The sequence below is a fragment of the Lepidochelys kempii genome, chromosome 4 (genome assembly GCF_965140265.1).
Source record: "Lepidochelys kempii isolate rLepKem1 chromosome 4, rLepKem1.hap2, whole genome shotgun sequence".
NCBI classification, from domain to species: Eukaryota; Metazoa; Chordata; order Testudines; family Cheloniidae; genus Lepidochelys; species Lepidochelys kempii.
The window spans coordinates 85536645-85554235 of NC_133259.1; the positions used below are offsets into that span (position 1 = coordinate 85536645).

The 17591-nt window shown below is 40.2% G+C and overlaps 1 protein-coding gene across 5 annotated transcripts in view; it reads right to left on the minus strand.

The window, feature by feature from the left end:
• Positions 1 to 17591, minus strand: part of TUSC3 (tumor suppressor candidate 3) — a 282774-nt gene that overhangs the window by 18005 nt on the left and 247178 nt on the right. For all 5 annotated transcript variants that reach the window (XR_012158658.1, XM_073341948.1, XM_073341946.1 and 2 more), the window contains 2 exons: positions 9964 to 10038; positions 534 to 624 (listed from right to left, as the gene is read on the minus strand). Coding sequence is in view for 4 of the 5 variants with exons in the window: in XM_073341948.1 (XP_073198049.1) it covers positions 534 to 624; positions 9964 to 10038 (166 nt within the window). In the remaining variant the exon portion in view is untranslated. The remainder of the gene's footprint in view (positions 1 to 533; positions 625 to 9963; positions 10039 to 17591) is intronic.

Genomic DNA, 17591 nt, shown 5'->3' on the forward strand with positions numbered 1-17591 from the left:
GGTGGGGAAAAATTCTAACCCATTTGAGTTTGTGTATTCAGATCTGAAGTATTTGTGGTTTTAGTTAATATGGTATGTGAAGTTTCTTCTGGAATGTTTTGACAGGGTGATTTATCCATTATAATGAATAAGGGTATTGCTTCTCAGTGCAGTAGAGAGAGCTTGTTTGAGAGCTGGTCTGAGATGTGGAATGAACTTCCAGGGCTACTAGCGATCATCACAGACCTCATCATCTTCTACTCCAGGTGCATTATCTTTCATGGCCCCACTACAAAGAAATTCAGTCACTCACAAACACATCCCTTGACCTGTAAAGTGCAGCACAGCTGCTAAGACAATGGGTCAGATACTTTTTTACATGTATCCAAACATCACTCTCTTCTTACTCATAGCTTGCTCCTGCTCCCATAGATATCAATGGCAAAATCCTTATTAACATCAAGGACAGCAGGATCAAGCCAATCTTTTGAACTTTTAAAAATACCTGGTACCGATTACAATATATAAATGGATTTAATAACATAAAAGATTACCTGTATGGATAGCCATGGTATTTGGAGCGGAATATCGACAGCAGGAAGCTGAAGAAGAAAACCACGAGACCCAGTCCTACCAGGCATATTACTGGAAAAAATATTAACTGTGTTTACTATCATATAAAAACATGGAAAAGATTAACATCTAATGTCTATACTAAGATTATTATTTATGTCAATCACTTACAAAGAAATTTGGCATAGTTCAGTACCTTATGATGTCCAGTATCTTCTAACAGGGCATCAAAACACACATGGAAATTATTTATTTGTGGTTATTAAAAAAACCCTACTTATCAGTATAAGTGTATTATTGAGGCAAAAAGAACAGTAGTTTGCAGCTTGTGGATACAAACAGCTTGCTGGAGACTGTGGATATAGAAATCTTTGTAAATTATACATTTCAGACAATGTAATCTCAGGTACTTGTTTGCCCTTTCTGGAAAATAAATTACACTTAGAATATCCTTTGAGTAATAGTACCACGTTCACATCATAACCTAAGGTTAAAGTAAGTAGTAATGAAGGCAGTACAGGAGTTGCCTCATTTAGTTCTTATGTGGTTGAGAAGACTTTTATAGTCTTAGACCTGGTTTACATTTAAAACTTAGGTCAACATGGCTACCCCATTCTGCGGTGTGAAAAATGTGTCCGTCTGCACTATGGTGTTATGGCAGCACAGATAAAGTGACATAGCTATACTGCTGTCATAAATATAAAGGAAAGGGTAAACCCCTTTGAAATCCCTCCTGGCCAGGGGAAAGCTCCTCTCATCTGTAAGAAGGTTTAAGAAGGGTTAAGAAGCTAAAGGTAACCTCGCTGGCACCTGACCAAAATGACCAATGAGGAGACAAGATACTTTCAAAAGCTGGGAGGAGGGAGAGAAACAAAGGGTCTGTGTGTCTGTCTATATTCTGTCTTTGCCGGGAATAGACCAGGAATGGAGTCTTAGAACTTTTAGTAAGTAATCTAGCTAGGTACGTGTTAGATTATGATTTCTTTAAATGGCTGAGAAAAGAACTGTGCTGAATAGAATAACTATTTCTGTCTGTGTATCTTTTTTGTAACTTAAGGTTTTGCCTAGAGGAGTTCTCTATGTTTTGAATCTAATTACCCTGTAAGGTATCTACCATCCTGATTTTACAGGGGGGATTTCTTTATTTCTATTTACTTCTATTTTTATTAAAAGTCTTCTTGTAAGAAAACTGAATGCTTTTTCATTGTTCTCAGATCCAAGGGTTTGGGTCTGTGGTCACCTCTGCAAATTGGTGAGGCTTTTTACCAAACCTTGTCCAGGAAGTGGGGTGCAAGGTTTTGGGAAGTATTTGGGGGGGAAAGACGTGTCCAAACAGCTCTTCCCCAGTAACCAGTATTAGTTTGGTGGTGGTAGCGGCCAATCCAAGGACAAAGGGTGGAATATTTTGTACCTTAGGGAAGTTTTGACCTAAGCTGGTAAAGATAAGCTTAGGAGGTTTTTCATGCAGGTCCCCACATCTGTACCTTAGAGTTCAGAGTGGGGGAGGAACCTTGACAGCTGCTATAGTACCTGTAGTGAAGATATGGTCTAAGTCAGGTTCACGCAGAAAGATTGGAGGATTTGTGTAAGCAACCACCAAAGAGATTCCATTAGTAATATAGGTTTTAAAAAAAATCTGAATGAACAGAGTTTTATAACCTCAGTATAAACCACTGTATTCTCTTAATAGCCAACGCAGCACACCCTTATTTATATCAAACAGTCATGTGCCACAATATCTATTAAATACATTGAAAATTACTTTGATTATCCCCCCCAAAAAATCAGTTCAACTCATTCAATATTCCCTTGATATCTGGGATAATCAAGAATGTCATGTGTAAATTGGAATCTGAACTATCAGGGTTGTGTGGAAAAAAATCACATTGTTCCTATTGAAATAAATGGGAGAAACCACTTGTTTTAGTTCATCTGGAAGACAAGAGGCAGAGAAAGGAATAAAAGTGAGAGAGAATAAATACCTTACTAAACTCAGGACAGGTCTAAACTACAAATTTGCATTGGTGCAGCTGCACCGCTGTAGCGCGTATGGTGAAGCTGCTCTAAGCTGACGGGAGAGAGCTCTCCCATTGGCTTAATAACTCCACCTCTGCCAGAGGTTGTAGCTATGGTGCTGTCTACACAGAGAGTCACAGTAGGTATAACTATGTCACTCAGAGGGGTGGATTTTTCACACCTCTGAGGGTTGTCATTGTACCGCAGTAAGTATGCAGTATAGACACCAATCCACAGAGTCATAAGTAGAGCAGTTGGAGAAAAAAAATCATTTTAAAATAGTTTAAAGAAGAACAAAAACATTTAGCAATTCCTCTTTGAGCAAAAAGAAGTGGTTAAAGGTATCTCTCTCTGATAAGTTCTAAAACTCTGGTGGTCAGACTATCAATTTTATTGCAGCATATGTCTTTAAGTGTTGAAGATAAATAGCAAAAATAATCAGTTATTTAACTTGGATTATAAACATAATTTGCAACACTGCTACTGTAGAGACAGCATCATACCTTAACAATCATGTTAGTTGCCTAGAATATAGGTTCTGATCCAACTCTAGTTGAAGTCAATGTAAAGATTCCTATTGACTTCAACAAAAGTAGGATCAGATGCTTGGAGAGAAATAATTGGAGGAACACCAAGGGACTAATCTGGTACCACTGAAGTCAAAAGGCATTTTGCCAATGACTTCCATGGGAGTAGGATCAAGTTCTAAATGCTGTAAGTGGTCACATTGTGTGGGTCTGGCAAGGGGCCAACTCAGCCGCAGGAATTCCTGGAGAAATTCTTCCTGACTCAACATTTACATGAGAAACTGAAAAAAATGAGGGCCTGATATTGAAAGGTGGTGATCACCAAAAACTGAAGACAGTGGGAGATGCAAACACTCAGCACTTCTCAGAGTCAAGCTCTAAACATGTAGAATTTCAGTATCTCAATTAAATTATGACTTAAGCTTAATGCCATATTAGGCTGTGATACAGAAGAATCTCTTTTTGAAGGACATTGAAAGACATCTACCAATGTTGTCACCGATAAGAGCTGATGAAAGGACAGTATACCTGTCCCCTTCAAGTCCTCATGCCTGGGGTGGAGCTCTGTGAGAGTATTGGCATTTCCACAGTTCAGTAATTTTATAAAATTAAATCATTATCTGTTAATAATACACACATCACAGAATTGCATCACAAGATAATTAGCCTCTTTTTTTAATTAAAAAAAAAGAGGTCGGTAAGTGCCAGTTCAATAAATATGATGAGACTGTCAATTGAATGGACTTGACTAACCCTAATAGGAATTTTAACTTTTTCCAAAAAACAGTTTAGCAATTATGCTATAATAAATATATAGTTTGGTATGTTACAATTGACATGGCAGCTCTTTAAATGGCAGATGACAGCCGGCAACTTTCATTATTTCCTCATTTCCTTTTAAACCAGAAAACAACATGTTAGGACATTTTCAGACACTGCCTCTCCCTACCACGTAAGGGCCAGATTTTGCCATCCTTATCAGATTGAGTAAAACTTTGTTCTGTGAGCATTAACATTTATTTCAATGGAAATGCTTGTAAAGTAAGGTACTATTCATCATGAGTAAGAAAGGCAGAATCTGGCACTCGTGTAATACAGACTCACAAATCCAAGAAATACGATCAGAGAGCTACAGTCAAATTTAAATCAAGCAACTGTCTATTTTGACACTGATGGTAATTTAGGGACTGAGGATAAATTTTTCAAAATTATCTTAGCAGCCTATGTCCTATTGAAGGAGATCTGAGAATCACTGTAGACAGCTTGATGAAAAGGGAGGATAGTGCAAAGACCTCCCTTTATACTGGGGGATGAGGAATACCTTCAATAAAACCCTCTTCCCCTTTCCTGTGAAGGAACACATAGAAGAGCTATGGAACCAAGAGCTCAGAGGGACTGAACCTTCTGGTATAGAGTGCTCTCATGAGATAGGTCCCTGAATAGGGATGGGGAGAGTTGGTGGGTAGGTGGGCAGGAGAGGAAGTCAAGTGTGTAGCCCATCTCTACAATGTTCAATACCTACTGGTCTGAGGTGACCAGAAATGACAGAAATGAGGCAGATATATACCATACAGAGGAGATGATCAGGGTTGGGTAGCAAGTGGCATGCTGTCTCACAGACTCATAGACTTTAAGGTCAGAAGGGACCATTATGATCATCTAGTCTGACCTCCTATACACAATGTAGGCCACAGAATCTCACCCACCCACTCCTGTAACAAGACCCTGACCTATGTCTGAGCTATTGAAGTCCTCAACTCGTGGTTTGAAGACTTCAAGGTGCAGAGAATCCTCCAGCAAGTGACCTGGGCCCCATGCTGCAGAGGAAGGTGAAAAACCCCCATGACTTCTGCCAATCTGCCCTGGAGGAAAATTTCTTCCCAACCCCAAATATGGTGATCAGCTAAACCCTGAGCATGTGGGCAAGAATCACCAGCCAGACACCTAGGAAAGAATTCTCTGTAGTAACTCAGATCCCACCCTATCTAGTGTCCCATCACAGGCCATTGGGCATATTTACTGCTAATAGTCAAAGATCAATTAATTGCCAAAATTAGGCTATTCCATCATACCATCCCCTCCATAAACTTATCAAGCTTAGTCTTGAAGCCAGATATGTCTTTTGCCGCCACTGCTCCCCTTGGAAGACTATTCCAGAACTTCACTCCTCTGATGGTTAGAAACATTCGTCCTGATGGCCAGGTTATATCCATTTGTTCTTGTGTCCACATTGGTACTAAGCTTAAATAATTCCTTTCCCTCCCTGATATTTATCCCTCTGATATATTTATAGAGAGCAATCATATCACCCTCAGCCTTCTTTTGGTTAGGCTAAACAAGCAAAGCTCCTTGAGTCTCCTTTCATAAGACAGGTTTTCCATTCCTCGGATCATCCTAGTAGCCGTTCTCTGTACCCGTTCCAGTTTGAATTCATCTTTCTTAAACATGGGAGACCAGAACTGCACACAATATTCCAGATGAGGTCTCACCAGTGCCTTGTATAACGGTACTAAAACCTCCTTATCTCTACTGGAAATACCTCACCTGATGCATCCCAAGACCGCATTAGCTTTTTTCACGGCCATATCACACTGGCTCATAATCATCCTGTGACCAACCAATACTCTGAGGACCTTCTCCTTCTCTGTTACTTCCAAGTGATCCACCCCCAGTTTATAACAAAAAATCTTGTTATTAATCCCTAAATACATGACCTTGAACTTTTCACTATTAAATTTCATCCTATTACTATTACTCCAGTTTACAAGGTCATCCAGATCTTCCTGTATGACATCCCGATCCCTCTCTGTATTGGCAATACCTCCTAGCTTCATGTCATCTGCAAACTTTATTGGCACATTTCCACTTTTTCTGCCAAAGTCAGTAATAAAAAGATTAAATAAGATTGGTCCCAAAACCGATCCCTGAGGAACTCCACTAGTAACATCCTTCCAGCCTGACAGTTCACCTTTCAGTATGACCAGTTGTACTCTCCCCTTTAACCGGTTCCTTATCCACCTTTCAATTTTCATATTGATCCCCATCTTTTCCAATTTAGCTAATAATTCCCCATGTGGAACCATATCAAATGCCTTACTGAAATCAAGGTAAATTAGATCCACTGTCTTTGGGAGTGGAATCAAATCTGCTGCCTGGTTGTAGAGAATGAGGGACAGTGGGATGTAGTGGCCAATCCTGAGGGCCTTCTCCCTGAAGCCTTCCGCCCCTTTCCGGCATACTGGAGTGGTCTATATTGTGGTCTATAGTAGAGGGCCTGCTTATCTGCTGTGACAAAGTTCCTGCTCTACCTTGGTGGGTCTTGCGCTTATTGGCGGATTTGCTCGCCTTGGAGCTTCACGGCAGCCCTCAGCTTGGCCATTTTTCTGAATTCACAGTCCAGATTGACTCCTCCTGTGTCTGACCAGGAGTTGGGAGGATTTGGGGGGAACCCCGGGCCCGCCCTCTACTCTGGGTTCCAGCCCAGGGCCCTGTGGAATGCAGCTGTCTAGAGTCCCTCCTGGAACAGCTCTGTGACAGCTACAACTCCCTGGGCTACTTCCCCATGGCCTCCTCCCAACACCTTCTTTATCCTCACCATAGGTCCTTCCTCCTGGTGTCTGATAATGTTGTACACCTCAGTCCTCCAACAGTCCGCGTTCTCACTCTCAGCTCCTAGTGCCTCTTGCTCCCAACTCCTCACACGCACACCACAAACTGACGTGAGCTTCTTTTTAAAACCCAGGTGCTCTGATTAGTCTGCCTTAATTGATTCTAGCAGCTTCTTGATTGGCTGCAGGTGTTCTAATCAGCCTGTCTTAATTGTCTCCAGAAGGTTCCTGATTGTTCTGGAACCTTCCCTGTTACGTTACCCAGGGAAAAGGGACCTACTTAGCCTGGGGCTAATATATCTGCCTTCTATTACTCTCCTATAGCCGTCTGGCCTGACCCTGTCACAATGCAGAGACCTGAAGTGCTGTCTGGGGTGATGGCTGTCTGGGGTGGGGCTGCAGACCCCCAAGGACTTGAGTGTGGCCTTACAGTCCTCCAGTGATTTCATGGCCTCATCCATCTAATCATGAAACAAAGAGGAACCTTCAAAGTGCAGATACTCGATTGTGGTCAGCAGATCCTGGATGCTATGTGCACAGCATCTAAGGCCACCTGGAGGACTGTTTTAGACACCAGCTTCCCTTCAAACACCAAAGTCCAGAATTCACCCTTGAATTCTCATGGGGAACTATCCACAAAGCACCCCACGACACTCCATATTTTGCCAGGATGGCCTGGTTGTTGAATATCCTCATTTTGGGGCTTGAGGTGGGAATATGATTTCCATGCCCTTCTGCTCCTCATCCCTTGTCATCAATTTCTGTTGGCCCTGATGGGTTTTCACTTGCTGCTGTCACAACTAATTAGTCCAGTACTGGGTTTGAGAAAAATTGCTCGTAGCCCATAGTTCATATCTGGTACCACCTGTTGGACTGCTTTGAAGTTGGAGCTACAGATACAGAATTTGCCATAAGACCTTCACTGGCTCCAGCAGTCTCTCATTAATGCTTATCACTATGCAACCTGGTACCAGTGAGTGCAATATATCAAGCAGCATATGAGGCACTTTCCTGCGCCTTTTCTATAGGGATCTCTAAATTTGCCACTACTGACAATATACGTTCTGGAAGACCATATGGTCCTCCAGTACAGCTGATGCCTAGTGCAGCAACTGAAAGTTTTGTCTGGTACCTGCTGAGAGATTTCTGACTCCTGTGATTGCAGTTCCTACAGTTCCTCTTCTGGACCATGCAGAGGGAATGGTGCTCTCCCATCCACAGGGAAGTTGACCTGAACCTACAGTATGCTAGGGACGGTAGGCCCAAGACAAACTGAGGCACCCATGGCATCCACACCTTAAAGTGAAATGGCACCAGAGGCCATGGAGGCTGGGTCATGGTTCTGGTATGGATCAGTACTGGCATCACAATCTTCTTGAAGCTGAGCTCCCCTACCCAGAGGAGGTGGTGTGTGTGTGTGTGAGAGAGAGAGAGATCCAGCTGAACCCCTGGATATGGTTGGGGATGACTGTGGGCTGTCCTCCAAGTCCAAGGATGACAGGTATCACTCTTCCTGGAGCAGGGGAGCTCTCACTGACATTCGCGACACCAGCACCAAGCCTGTGGATGGCCTTCTGTGCCTCTTCTCTCCTGAGGACCTCTGTTTGGCATCCAGTCAATCCCAATGACTTCTCCGCGCCAAGGCCAACTTAGAGAGTGCCTCATTTTGAAGATGCATGGGGCACAGACCTTGAGGCCTGGGAACTGGAGTCTGAGTTCAGTCACATGGACTTCTCCATAAGGGATGCCCTCAAGCAAGACTCCCTCAAACACTGGTTCCATTTTGAGAAATAACTTGCAGATCAAACATATACCCAGAATATGCCCCTCACCAAGGCAAAGTAGACACCTTGTTTGGCCATCATTGAGAGGCATGATGACCTTGCAAAGAGGCAGTGCTTGAAGCCCAGGGACTCGTGGTCTGCCATGCAGAACTGAAGGTGGTACTAGTCCTATTGATGACCTGTGGTCCCATTGGTCCTGAGGACGAGCTAGCTAAAGAGATAAAAGAAAAGGAGTACTTGTGGCACCTTAGAGACTAACCAATTTATTTGAGCATGAGCTTTCGTGAGTTACAGCTCACTTCATCCGATGAAGTGAGCTGTAGCTCACGAAAGCTCATGCTCAGATAAATTGGTTAGTCTCTAAGGTGCCACAAGTACTCCTTTTCTTTTTGCGAATACAGACTAACACAGCTATTACTCTGAAACCTAAAGAGATAAGTAACTCTGAAAGGACCTGCTGCGACATACATCATGGCAGTAAGAAGGAACTGAGTGTGAGGCAGCTCTACGCTTTATACACTCATTGAATGCATGAGGAAGCAAAGGATGCATACTCTGTCCCCAGTCACAGCTAACTAGAAAGTTCTCTGATGCATCTGCACTGGATGTTCACTCATCAGCAGCTGTGGAATTATATGGACTATCACTCGAACCACCACCAGAGTTATCATCATTAATGACTGTACATTTTTGAAGGGATGCTAAATCTTAGGCTTCAGGTCTTAAACAGTCTCTAACCATAAGCGGTTAGGATGAGAACTATTTTGGAAGATTATCCCACATCTGCCTACTGCAAAGCACTGAAACATCTGGTACTGGCCAATGTTGGAGACAGGTTATTATACTGAACTAGATGAGTCTGATCCAGTATAAAATTCCTATGTTCCAATGAAAGTAAATGGGGACTCAAGATTCTAAATGCCTAAATCATTTTTGAAAACAGGACTTAGGTGCTTTTGCAACTGCTACCTTAAGTCTCACTGACTTGCAATAGGACTTAGGCTCCTATATTAATTAGGTGCTTTTGAAAATGTTACCCTTTGGCTCCTAAGTCACTTACGACTTGTCTATACACAAAAATGTCACTGCTTTAACTATACCCTTATAGTTAGAGCAGTGCAACTCACGTAGTGTGGATGCAATTATATACGTATATAAGTGTAAAAATGTTTTATACTGGCATAGGTATTTCCATATGAGAAGATCATAAGGCTATATGGGTGTAAAGTACCTTTATGCTGCTATAAATGTGTCCATACTAGGAGTCAGACTTGTATTATTTTCTAAAATAAATCACACCACTAACTGAAATAGTTATCCTAGTACAAAAACTGCGTGCAGACCAGGCCTTAGGCTTTAACCTGCGTGGCAATTCTAAAACTTTAACCTGCGTGGCAATTCTAACCTTTGTGTTTTCGCAAAATGCCTACAATAAGTAAAATTCAGAGATCCTACAAATTATACTAAATGACTTACTTCTCCTTTTTCCAACATCCCCTTTGGAAGTAGCAGCTTCATTCAGAAGAACCATTCCCATGGTGATAGCAGCATCTATACAGTTGTTGTTAAGGAAACAGCAGAAATATGGATGCCTCAGAAATCCATAGTGCATCTGTAAACTAAGGTTTTCATTTTATATAAACCAAAAATATCAAAAATGCTCTATTCCATAAATAGATTGCAAATTTATGCAAAACTGTAGGGAGACAAATATTTAGATGTAGTGATTATTTCCATTGTGTAAGCTGCATTTAGTAATCTACTTTGTGTGTTATTAAAGTTAGCAACATGTAGCTTTACATAAAACTCATAAAACATTTTAGAACAGAAGTAAGATTTGAAAGATTTAAAAGGGATCAGGTTGGAGCAATGATGTTTTGTATTTATGTAATTATAAAAAAAACATAAGCCAAACTATGTGAAATCGAGAAAGCAAAGTAATTTTGCCAGTGCAGAATGAATACTGGCAGAAAACACATGCAGTGCACATACATATAATTCTGTTAATTCATTGATTAATTGATACAAACTGAAGCAGTTGACTCCATGCAGCACACCCTCTTCAGTGCTTTCAGAGGTACAGGATCTCTATGCTGAAATACTGGTTAATATTTTGATCATCTTAGAAAAATCTCAATCAAGAAAGTTTTTTGTCACTTGCATTTTTATTGTCTAATTACAAGCTTTACAAGTGCAAACAAGTGCATAATGATAAAACAATTTAACTAATTTAGCATGATCCTCAGCCATTCACTTAATTGTTTGAAACTATCAATGAAAAGGAATTACTACTGTACTTAACATCTGTTCTGAACGGGAGGCATGCATGAATGCTATATTGAAAGATGGAGTGCACAATACATTCTGGAAGTTGTATTTGTAATCAGCCATTTAAAGAAATAAGAAAGTCACTGGTACACTATGTACCTAAAGATATTTTTTGGCCAATATTATTTTTGCTGTAAAAAGCTTTGGTTAACTTACTTCAACAGTATATTAGTATGTTACAATCTCGTTTATGTTTTTATTCCAAATACAGTTGAGAGTATTTTAACATCTGTTGCCCACACAGTAGCATAACACGCCTCCATCCATCTCAAGCTCTCCTCTCCTCTGAGCCCTGGCTTGTCTTGGTGCTCTATAATTGCTTCTACAAGTACCTCTTATTGAAGAGATCACTTCTACAGAGGACTTCATTAGAATATCAGTGTTTTGCAATTCTATCCACTCACTTTTCAAAATAACCTCTTGTGCTGGTACTATGCTCCTGGGAATGACAGCGAGGAGCTTGCCATCACCTCTGAAGTTACTATACTGATTTGGATAGCAAAAAGCATAACTTGCTTACATGTGTCTGGAGGGGCAACCCAATGTTAAAAGATACTTACTTCTCTAATGAGCAAGAAACAGAATATAAAACCAAAGGTAACTCTCTAATACAGTTTGTAAAAAACAATTTTATTAGTGTTACTATTCCAGGTTTAGATGTGGGAGAAGACAGACCAACTATAAAATTGAAGAGAGGAGAAATTGTTACAGACTTATGGGATAAATGTACAGCAGACATTTCAAACATGCCACATCTATGAACATCACCTGTATCTAATAACATACCATAAAGAGCTCTAAAAGGCTCCCCGGAGCCATCTATCCCTTACTGCAGTGGGTCTCAACCAGAAGTATATGCACCTCTGGTGGTATGCAGAGGTCTTTCAGGGGGTAGCAACTCATCTAGATCAGTGTTTCTCAACGTGGAGGTTGCAGCCCTTAGGGGGTCCTGGGATGGGTTTAAGGAGATCGCAGGGCCGACATTACAGGGTAGCAAGCAAGGCAACTGCCCGTGGCCCCATGCCACAGGGAGCCCCACAAAGCTAAGTTACATAGTTCAGGCCTGAAGCCTGGGGTTCAGACTTCAGACAAGGCTCACTAGTGAAAAACAAGCTCAAGTATCACACTGAAATGTAAGCACAATATATATATTCCAATCAATGTATTTTATAATTATATGGTAAAAATGAGAAAGTAAGCAATTTTTCAGTAATAGTGTGCTGTGATACTTTTGTATTTTTATGTCTAATTTTGTAAGCAAGTAGTTTTTAAGGGAGGTGAAACTTGGGGCATGCGAGACAAATCAGACTCCTGAAAGTGATACAGTAATCTGGAAAGGTTAAGAACCACTGCCCTATTGATTCCACTGAATGCAGACCCTGGTATTCTTCATACTTGCCTAAGTTTTATTTCTCAAAAATAAACCATGTCTGAAGTTTTAGGTACAATACCCTATTTCAAGGGACTTAAGCACATTCTTAAGTACTTCACTGCATAGGCATGTTATTGTCTACATGCTTAAAGTGAAGCACATGCTTAAGTGTTTTGCAAAGTTCCAATTATCAACAATGGAAGAAGGGTTAATGGAAGTTGGAACTGAAAAATATTGTACGAGCCTCTACTGTATCTGTGATAATAAGCAGAAAGTATTGTAGAAATGCAAATAGCATCTGATGGGGAAAAAAACAAATTCTAACAAAGCATCAGGATTAATTCATGTCATATTTTATTATGACGACACTATATTGCTATTTGGAGATACAGCGATGGGATAAAACACTACATCTCACTTAGCTCTCTATTAAGTTTGCTCATATGAAGTGGTCAACTGCTTTCAGAAACAATCAGTAAAGTGGAATTAAATTTCTGTTAAGAAAAGAAATAATATTGCCAACACATAATCTCATTACGTAGATAAAGGAATTGTATTAAAGTATTAAAAGCTGCACATATTAAATACTGCAAAGTTTTCCAAATTTCAGCTTAACAAGCTTTCCCTAAGGGTGCAGAATCTGGGCTGTTTCAAAGTGAACCCTACTCGAATTATTCCTTAGCTTCTTATCTAATAACCATTGCTCTATCTAAATACAAATAGCAAAAATTAAGTTGAATTCATGTTCCAGATTTGACTGAAGCTGGAAAAAGCAAGGATATTCACAGATAAGACTGTTCTGACCTTAACTCACCTCTTTGTGCACAAGAAACAGGAAAAGAGCTTGAAGTAGTGTGAAATCTTACATTCCATACAGGCTGCAACAGGAGTGTGATAAGTAGCTGCCATTATTCAGAATTCCTTACTGTTTAATATCAGACAGCGTTACGAGGTTTTCTTCCTATTTCTTAAAAGAACAGATGTGAAAATGTCAAAAAAAAAAAAGAACGTCAAAATAAAACTCTTCTGATCTAGTCCTTGAGTCTTTTGGGCCCAGTGCTTCAGCTGCTGAAAGTTTTGATTTCTTATACTGATACTGAAACAGTTCTTTGGAAATGATGTAGTGTCAACTTTTAGCTCTAGTTTTGTGCATGTACTTGCTACTCACTTTCATCCATTTGCTGAAGGTGTGTGCATTAAAAGCAGTATAAGCCATACAGTTAGAAGTTTATTTTCCTCTCCATCACATTTTGGGACTGATCCTGCTTCACTGAAGTCTTGCTTACAACACTCCTGCTAATACATCCCAGAATGGTGTTCACTTTTTTTGCAACAGCGTTACACTGTTGACTCATATTTAGCTTGTGGTCTACTATGACCACCAGATCCCTTTCTGCAGTACTCCTTCCTAGACAGTCATTTCCCAGTTTGTATGAGTGCAACTGATTGTTCCTTCCTAAATGGAGTACTTTGCATTTGTCCTTATTGAATTTCATCCTGTTTACTTCAGACCATTTCTCCATTTTGTCCAGATCATTTTGAAATTTAATCCTGCACTTGCAACCCTTCCCAGCTTGGCATCATCCACAAACTTTATAAGTGTACTTATTGCCATTTTCTAAATCATTGATTTGAAGATATTGAACAGAACTGGACCCAGAACTGATCCCTGCGGAACCCCACTTGTTATGCCCTTCCAGCATGACTCTGAACAATGGATAACTGCTCTCTGGGAATGGTTTTCCAACCAGTTCTGCACCCACCTTACAGTAGTTCCATCTAGACTGCATTTCCATAGTTTATTTATGAAAGGTCATGCGAGACAATATCAAAAGCTTTACTAAAATCAAGATATACCATGTCTACCGCTTCTCCCCATTCACAAGTCTTGTTACCTTGTTAAAGAAAGCTATCAGGTTGGTTTGACACTATTTGTTTTTGACAAATCTATGCTGACTGTTACATATCACCTTCTTATCTTCTAGATGTTTGCAAACGGATTGCTTAATTATTTGCTCCATTATCTTTCTGGGTAAAGTAGTTAGGCTGACTGGTCTGTAATTCCTGGGTTGTCCTTATTTCCCTTTTAATAGATGGGCACTATATTTGCCTTTTTCCAGTTTTCTGGAATCTCTCCCGTCTTCCCTGACTTTTCAAAGACAATTGCTAATGGCTCAGATATTTCTTCAGTCAGCTCCTTGAGTAATCTTGGATGCATTTCATCAGGCCCTGGTGACTTCAAGACATCTAATTTTTCCAAGTAATTTTTAACTTGTTCTTTCCCTATTTTAGCCTCTTCTCATCCTACCTCATTGTCACTGGCATTCGTTACGTCAGATGTCCAATCACTACCAACCTTCTTGGTGAAAACCAAAACAAAGAAGTCATTAAGCACATCTGCCATTTCCACATTTTTGTTATTTCCCACCCCTCATTGAGTAACGGGCCTATCCTGTCCTTGGTCTTCCTCTTGCTTTAATATATTGACAGAATGTTTTCTTGTTACCCTTTATGTCTCTAGCTAGGTTGATCTCATTTTGTGCCTTGGCCTTTCAAATTTTGTCCCTACATACTTACGTTATTTGTTTATATTCATCCTTTGTAATTTAATGTAGTTTCCACTTTTTGTAGGACTCTTTTTTGATTTTTAGATCATTGAAAATATCCTGGTTAAGTTAGGGTGGTCTCTTGACATACTTCCTATATTTCCTACGCAGTGGGATGGTTTCTTCTCGTGCCCTTAATAGTGTCTCTTTGAAAAACTGCCATCTTCACTTGTTTTTTCCCCTTAGACTTGTTTCCCATGGGATCTTACCTACCAACTCCCTGAATTTGCTAAAGTCTGCCTTCTTGAAATCCATTGTCTTTACTTTGCTGTTCTCCCTTCTACCATTACTGAGAATCATGAACTATATCATTTCATGATCACTTTCACCCAAGCTGCCTTCCACTTTCAAATTCTTAACCAGTTCCTCCATATTTCTAAAGCAGAGTATGGAATGAACCAAGAAAGATTAAACAAAAAGGGCTGGAGACAAAGATGCCACTGGTGTTTCTGCTCCAGTCTTCTTTTTACAAATGAAATGACTGGTGGTGTTTCTGTCCTTGTACTATTAGGTCTGGTAAGGGGTGATACCTGCTTAACCAGATACAGCGCACACTGAGAGACCCAGCAGTGCTTTTAGTATCTTTAACTTTAGCTTGGTCAGAAAAACAAATAAAGGGTTGAGGGGGGGACATTTTTTTCCAGGAGCCCCAGGGAGAGTCTGTCTAGGTTCCAGAAAGTTGGACCAGGGGATTCAGCCAATGAATAAATGAGTCATGGCCAAAACAAAAAAAAAATACTGTAGTTTTTTCGTGTGGCCCACCAATCTCCCACCACAAAACAAAGTCTTACATAGTCACTACTAACAAACAAAAATTACAGTGCCCATCAGCAAGTACTCTTTCTAGAACAGAAGTTCCAGTTTCCTTGTCTCCTTTTACTTTTATTCCATTTTTCTACAGTTAGGAAAAACAGTTATTGATAGGAGAATCTCACTTTTGTGCAAAGCAGAATGCTCTTTGGGTGAGGTAATGTCAAGACAGTTCTTTTGCTGTGGATCTTTAGCCAGCCTTATTTGTTGATTTTTTTCAGCCTCACATCATTGCTTTTTAAGCTTCACTTGCATTGTTACCTTTTTGCTTCAGCTGTTGCTTTTTAGCTGCAGTCAATATTGTTGAGTTTAGGCTTCACATGGCTGGCTTTTAGCTTCAATGACAGTAGCTTCACATCATCACATTTTAGCATTGGGCACATCATTTACTTTAACTCCACGACGATGAGTGAAAAATTCAATCATACTGAATTGTGGTTTCAGTGATATCACTGGCTTCATAACACAGAATATTAGCTTCTGTCATTATTTTCAGCCCTTATTTCCAACATTATTTTCTAGGTCATCTTGCTTTTTAAAAAAAAATATGCCACAAAAGGAGAATATCAATTCTACCTAGGAAAACACTTCTCTACAATATAATTTCCTTCTAACACAATAGAATTTAAGTTTTTGTAGTCATTTATGTATCTCTTGGACAGTTTTCCATCACAAGCTGCTTAGATTTTCTTGGGTTTTTTTTAATCTTCTTTACAGTGCATCGCAGAAATGTAACATTCAGCTAATTTTGCTAGAATATACAGACTGATATGCCTAGCAATAGTTCCAAAATTCCAATTTTCACAGTTTTGGATAAATATACCTCTGCATAGTGTTTTGTTTTGTTGGGGGATTTTTTGGTGTAAAATCCAGTGTAATCTTTTCCTCTACACATTTCTAATTTAAAATGGTTTACATTTTACATATTTTTAAAGATCCTGATACCCATTTTTCCCAGTGGATAGAATCTGCTCACAGCAACTAACAAGACATTGTTCAGTAAGTACAGTGAAAAATGGTACTGAAAAGTTTCATACTGGAGGAGAAATAGCTTTCTATTGGGATAACAATAATAAGCAGGTTCACCTACAAAATCCAGGGGAAAAAGATTAATTCAAATAGTAAGGGTTTGTATTTGAACAGACACCCCAAAATAAGGATGTCAAGTAAAAAATATCTGGAGTATAGAAATAATATGGGACAGCATCCACAAATGCCTTGGAGTGTACAGAGACCATTAACCTTATTAGTAATAAGCTTTAGATAGTTTCTATCATCATGCTCTAATAGACAATGCCATAACCATTAATTTCACCCAAACTGCGCAAGAGAAGGAGAACAGGATGGGTCAGAGCAGTGGTTCCCAAACTTGTTCTGCCACTCGTGCAGGGAAAGCCCCTGGCGGGCCGGGCCGGTTTGTTTACCTGCCCCGTCCGCAGGTTCTGCCAATTGCGGCTCCCAGTGGCCGTAGTTCGCCGCTCCAGGCCAATGGGAGCTGCTGGAAGCGGCGCGGGCCGAGGGACATACTGGCCGCCACTCCTGTTCTATTCCTGTTCTATCCCCGGCAAAAGCAGCATACAGACAGAAACAGACCCTTTGTTTTTCTCCCTCCCCCCAGCTTTTGAAAGTGTCTTGTCTCCTCATTGGTCATTTTGGTCAGGTACCAGCAAGGTTACCTTTAGCTTCTTAACCCTTTACAGGTGAGAGGATTTTTCCTCTGGCCAGGAGGGATTTTAAAGGGGTTTACCCTTCCCTTTATATTTATGACACATGGACACACAGGTAACTTACACCAAATGGCATTCTTGAATTTGTCACTCTTCAGAAAATTGTGAAAACAGGCATCTTTGCAAGCTTCTGTTACATGTATTTAGTGTTACTAAATGGTTACAATACTGAGTGACAGCATCCAAGAAACAGGAAGTGCTAAACAGAGAGCACACAAAGTGACTCACTAGGGCTAGTTTAAACTAAATCAACCAACATGT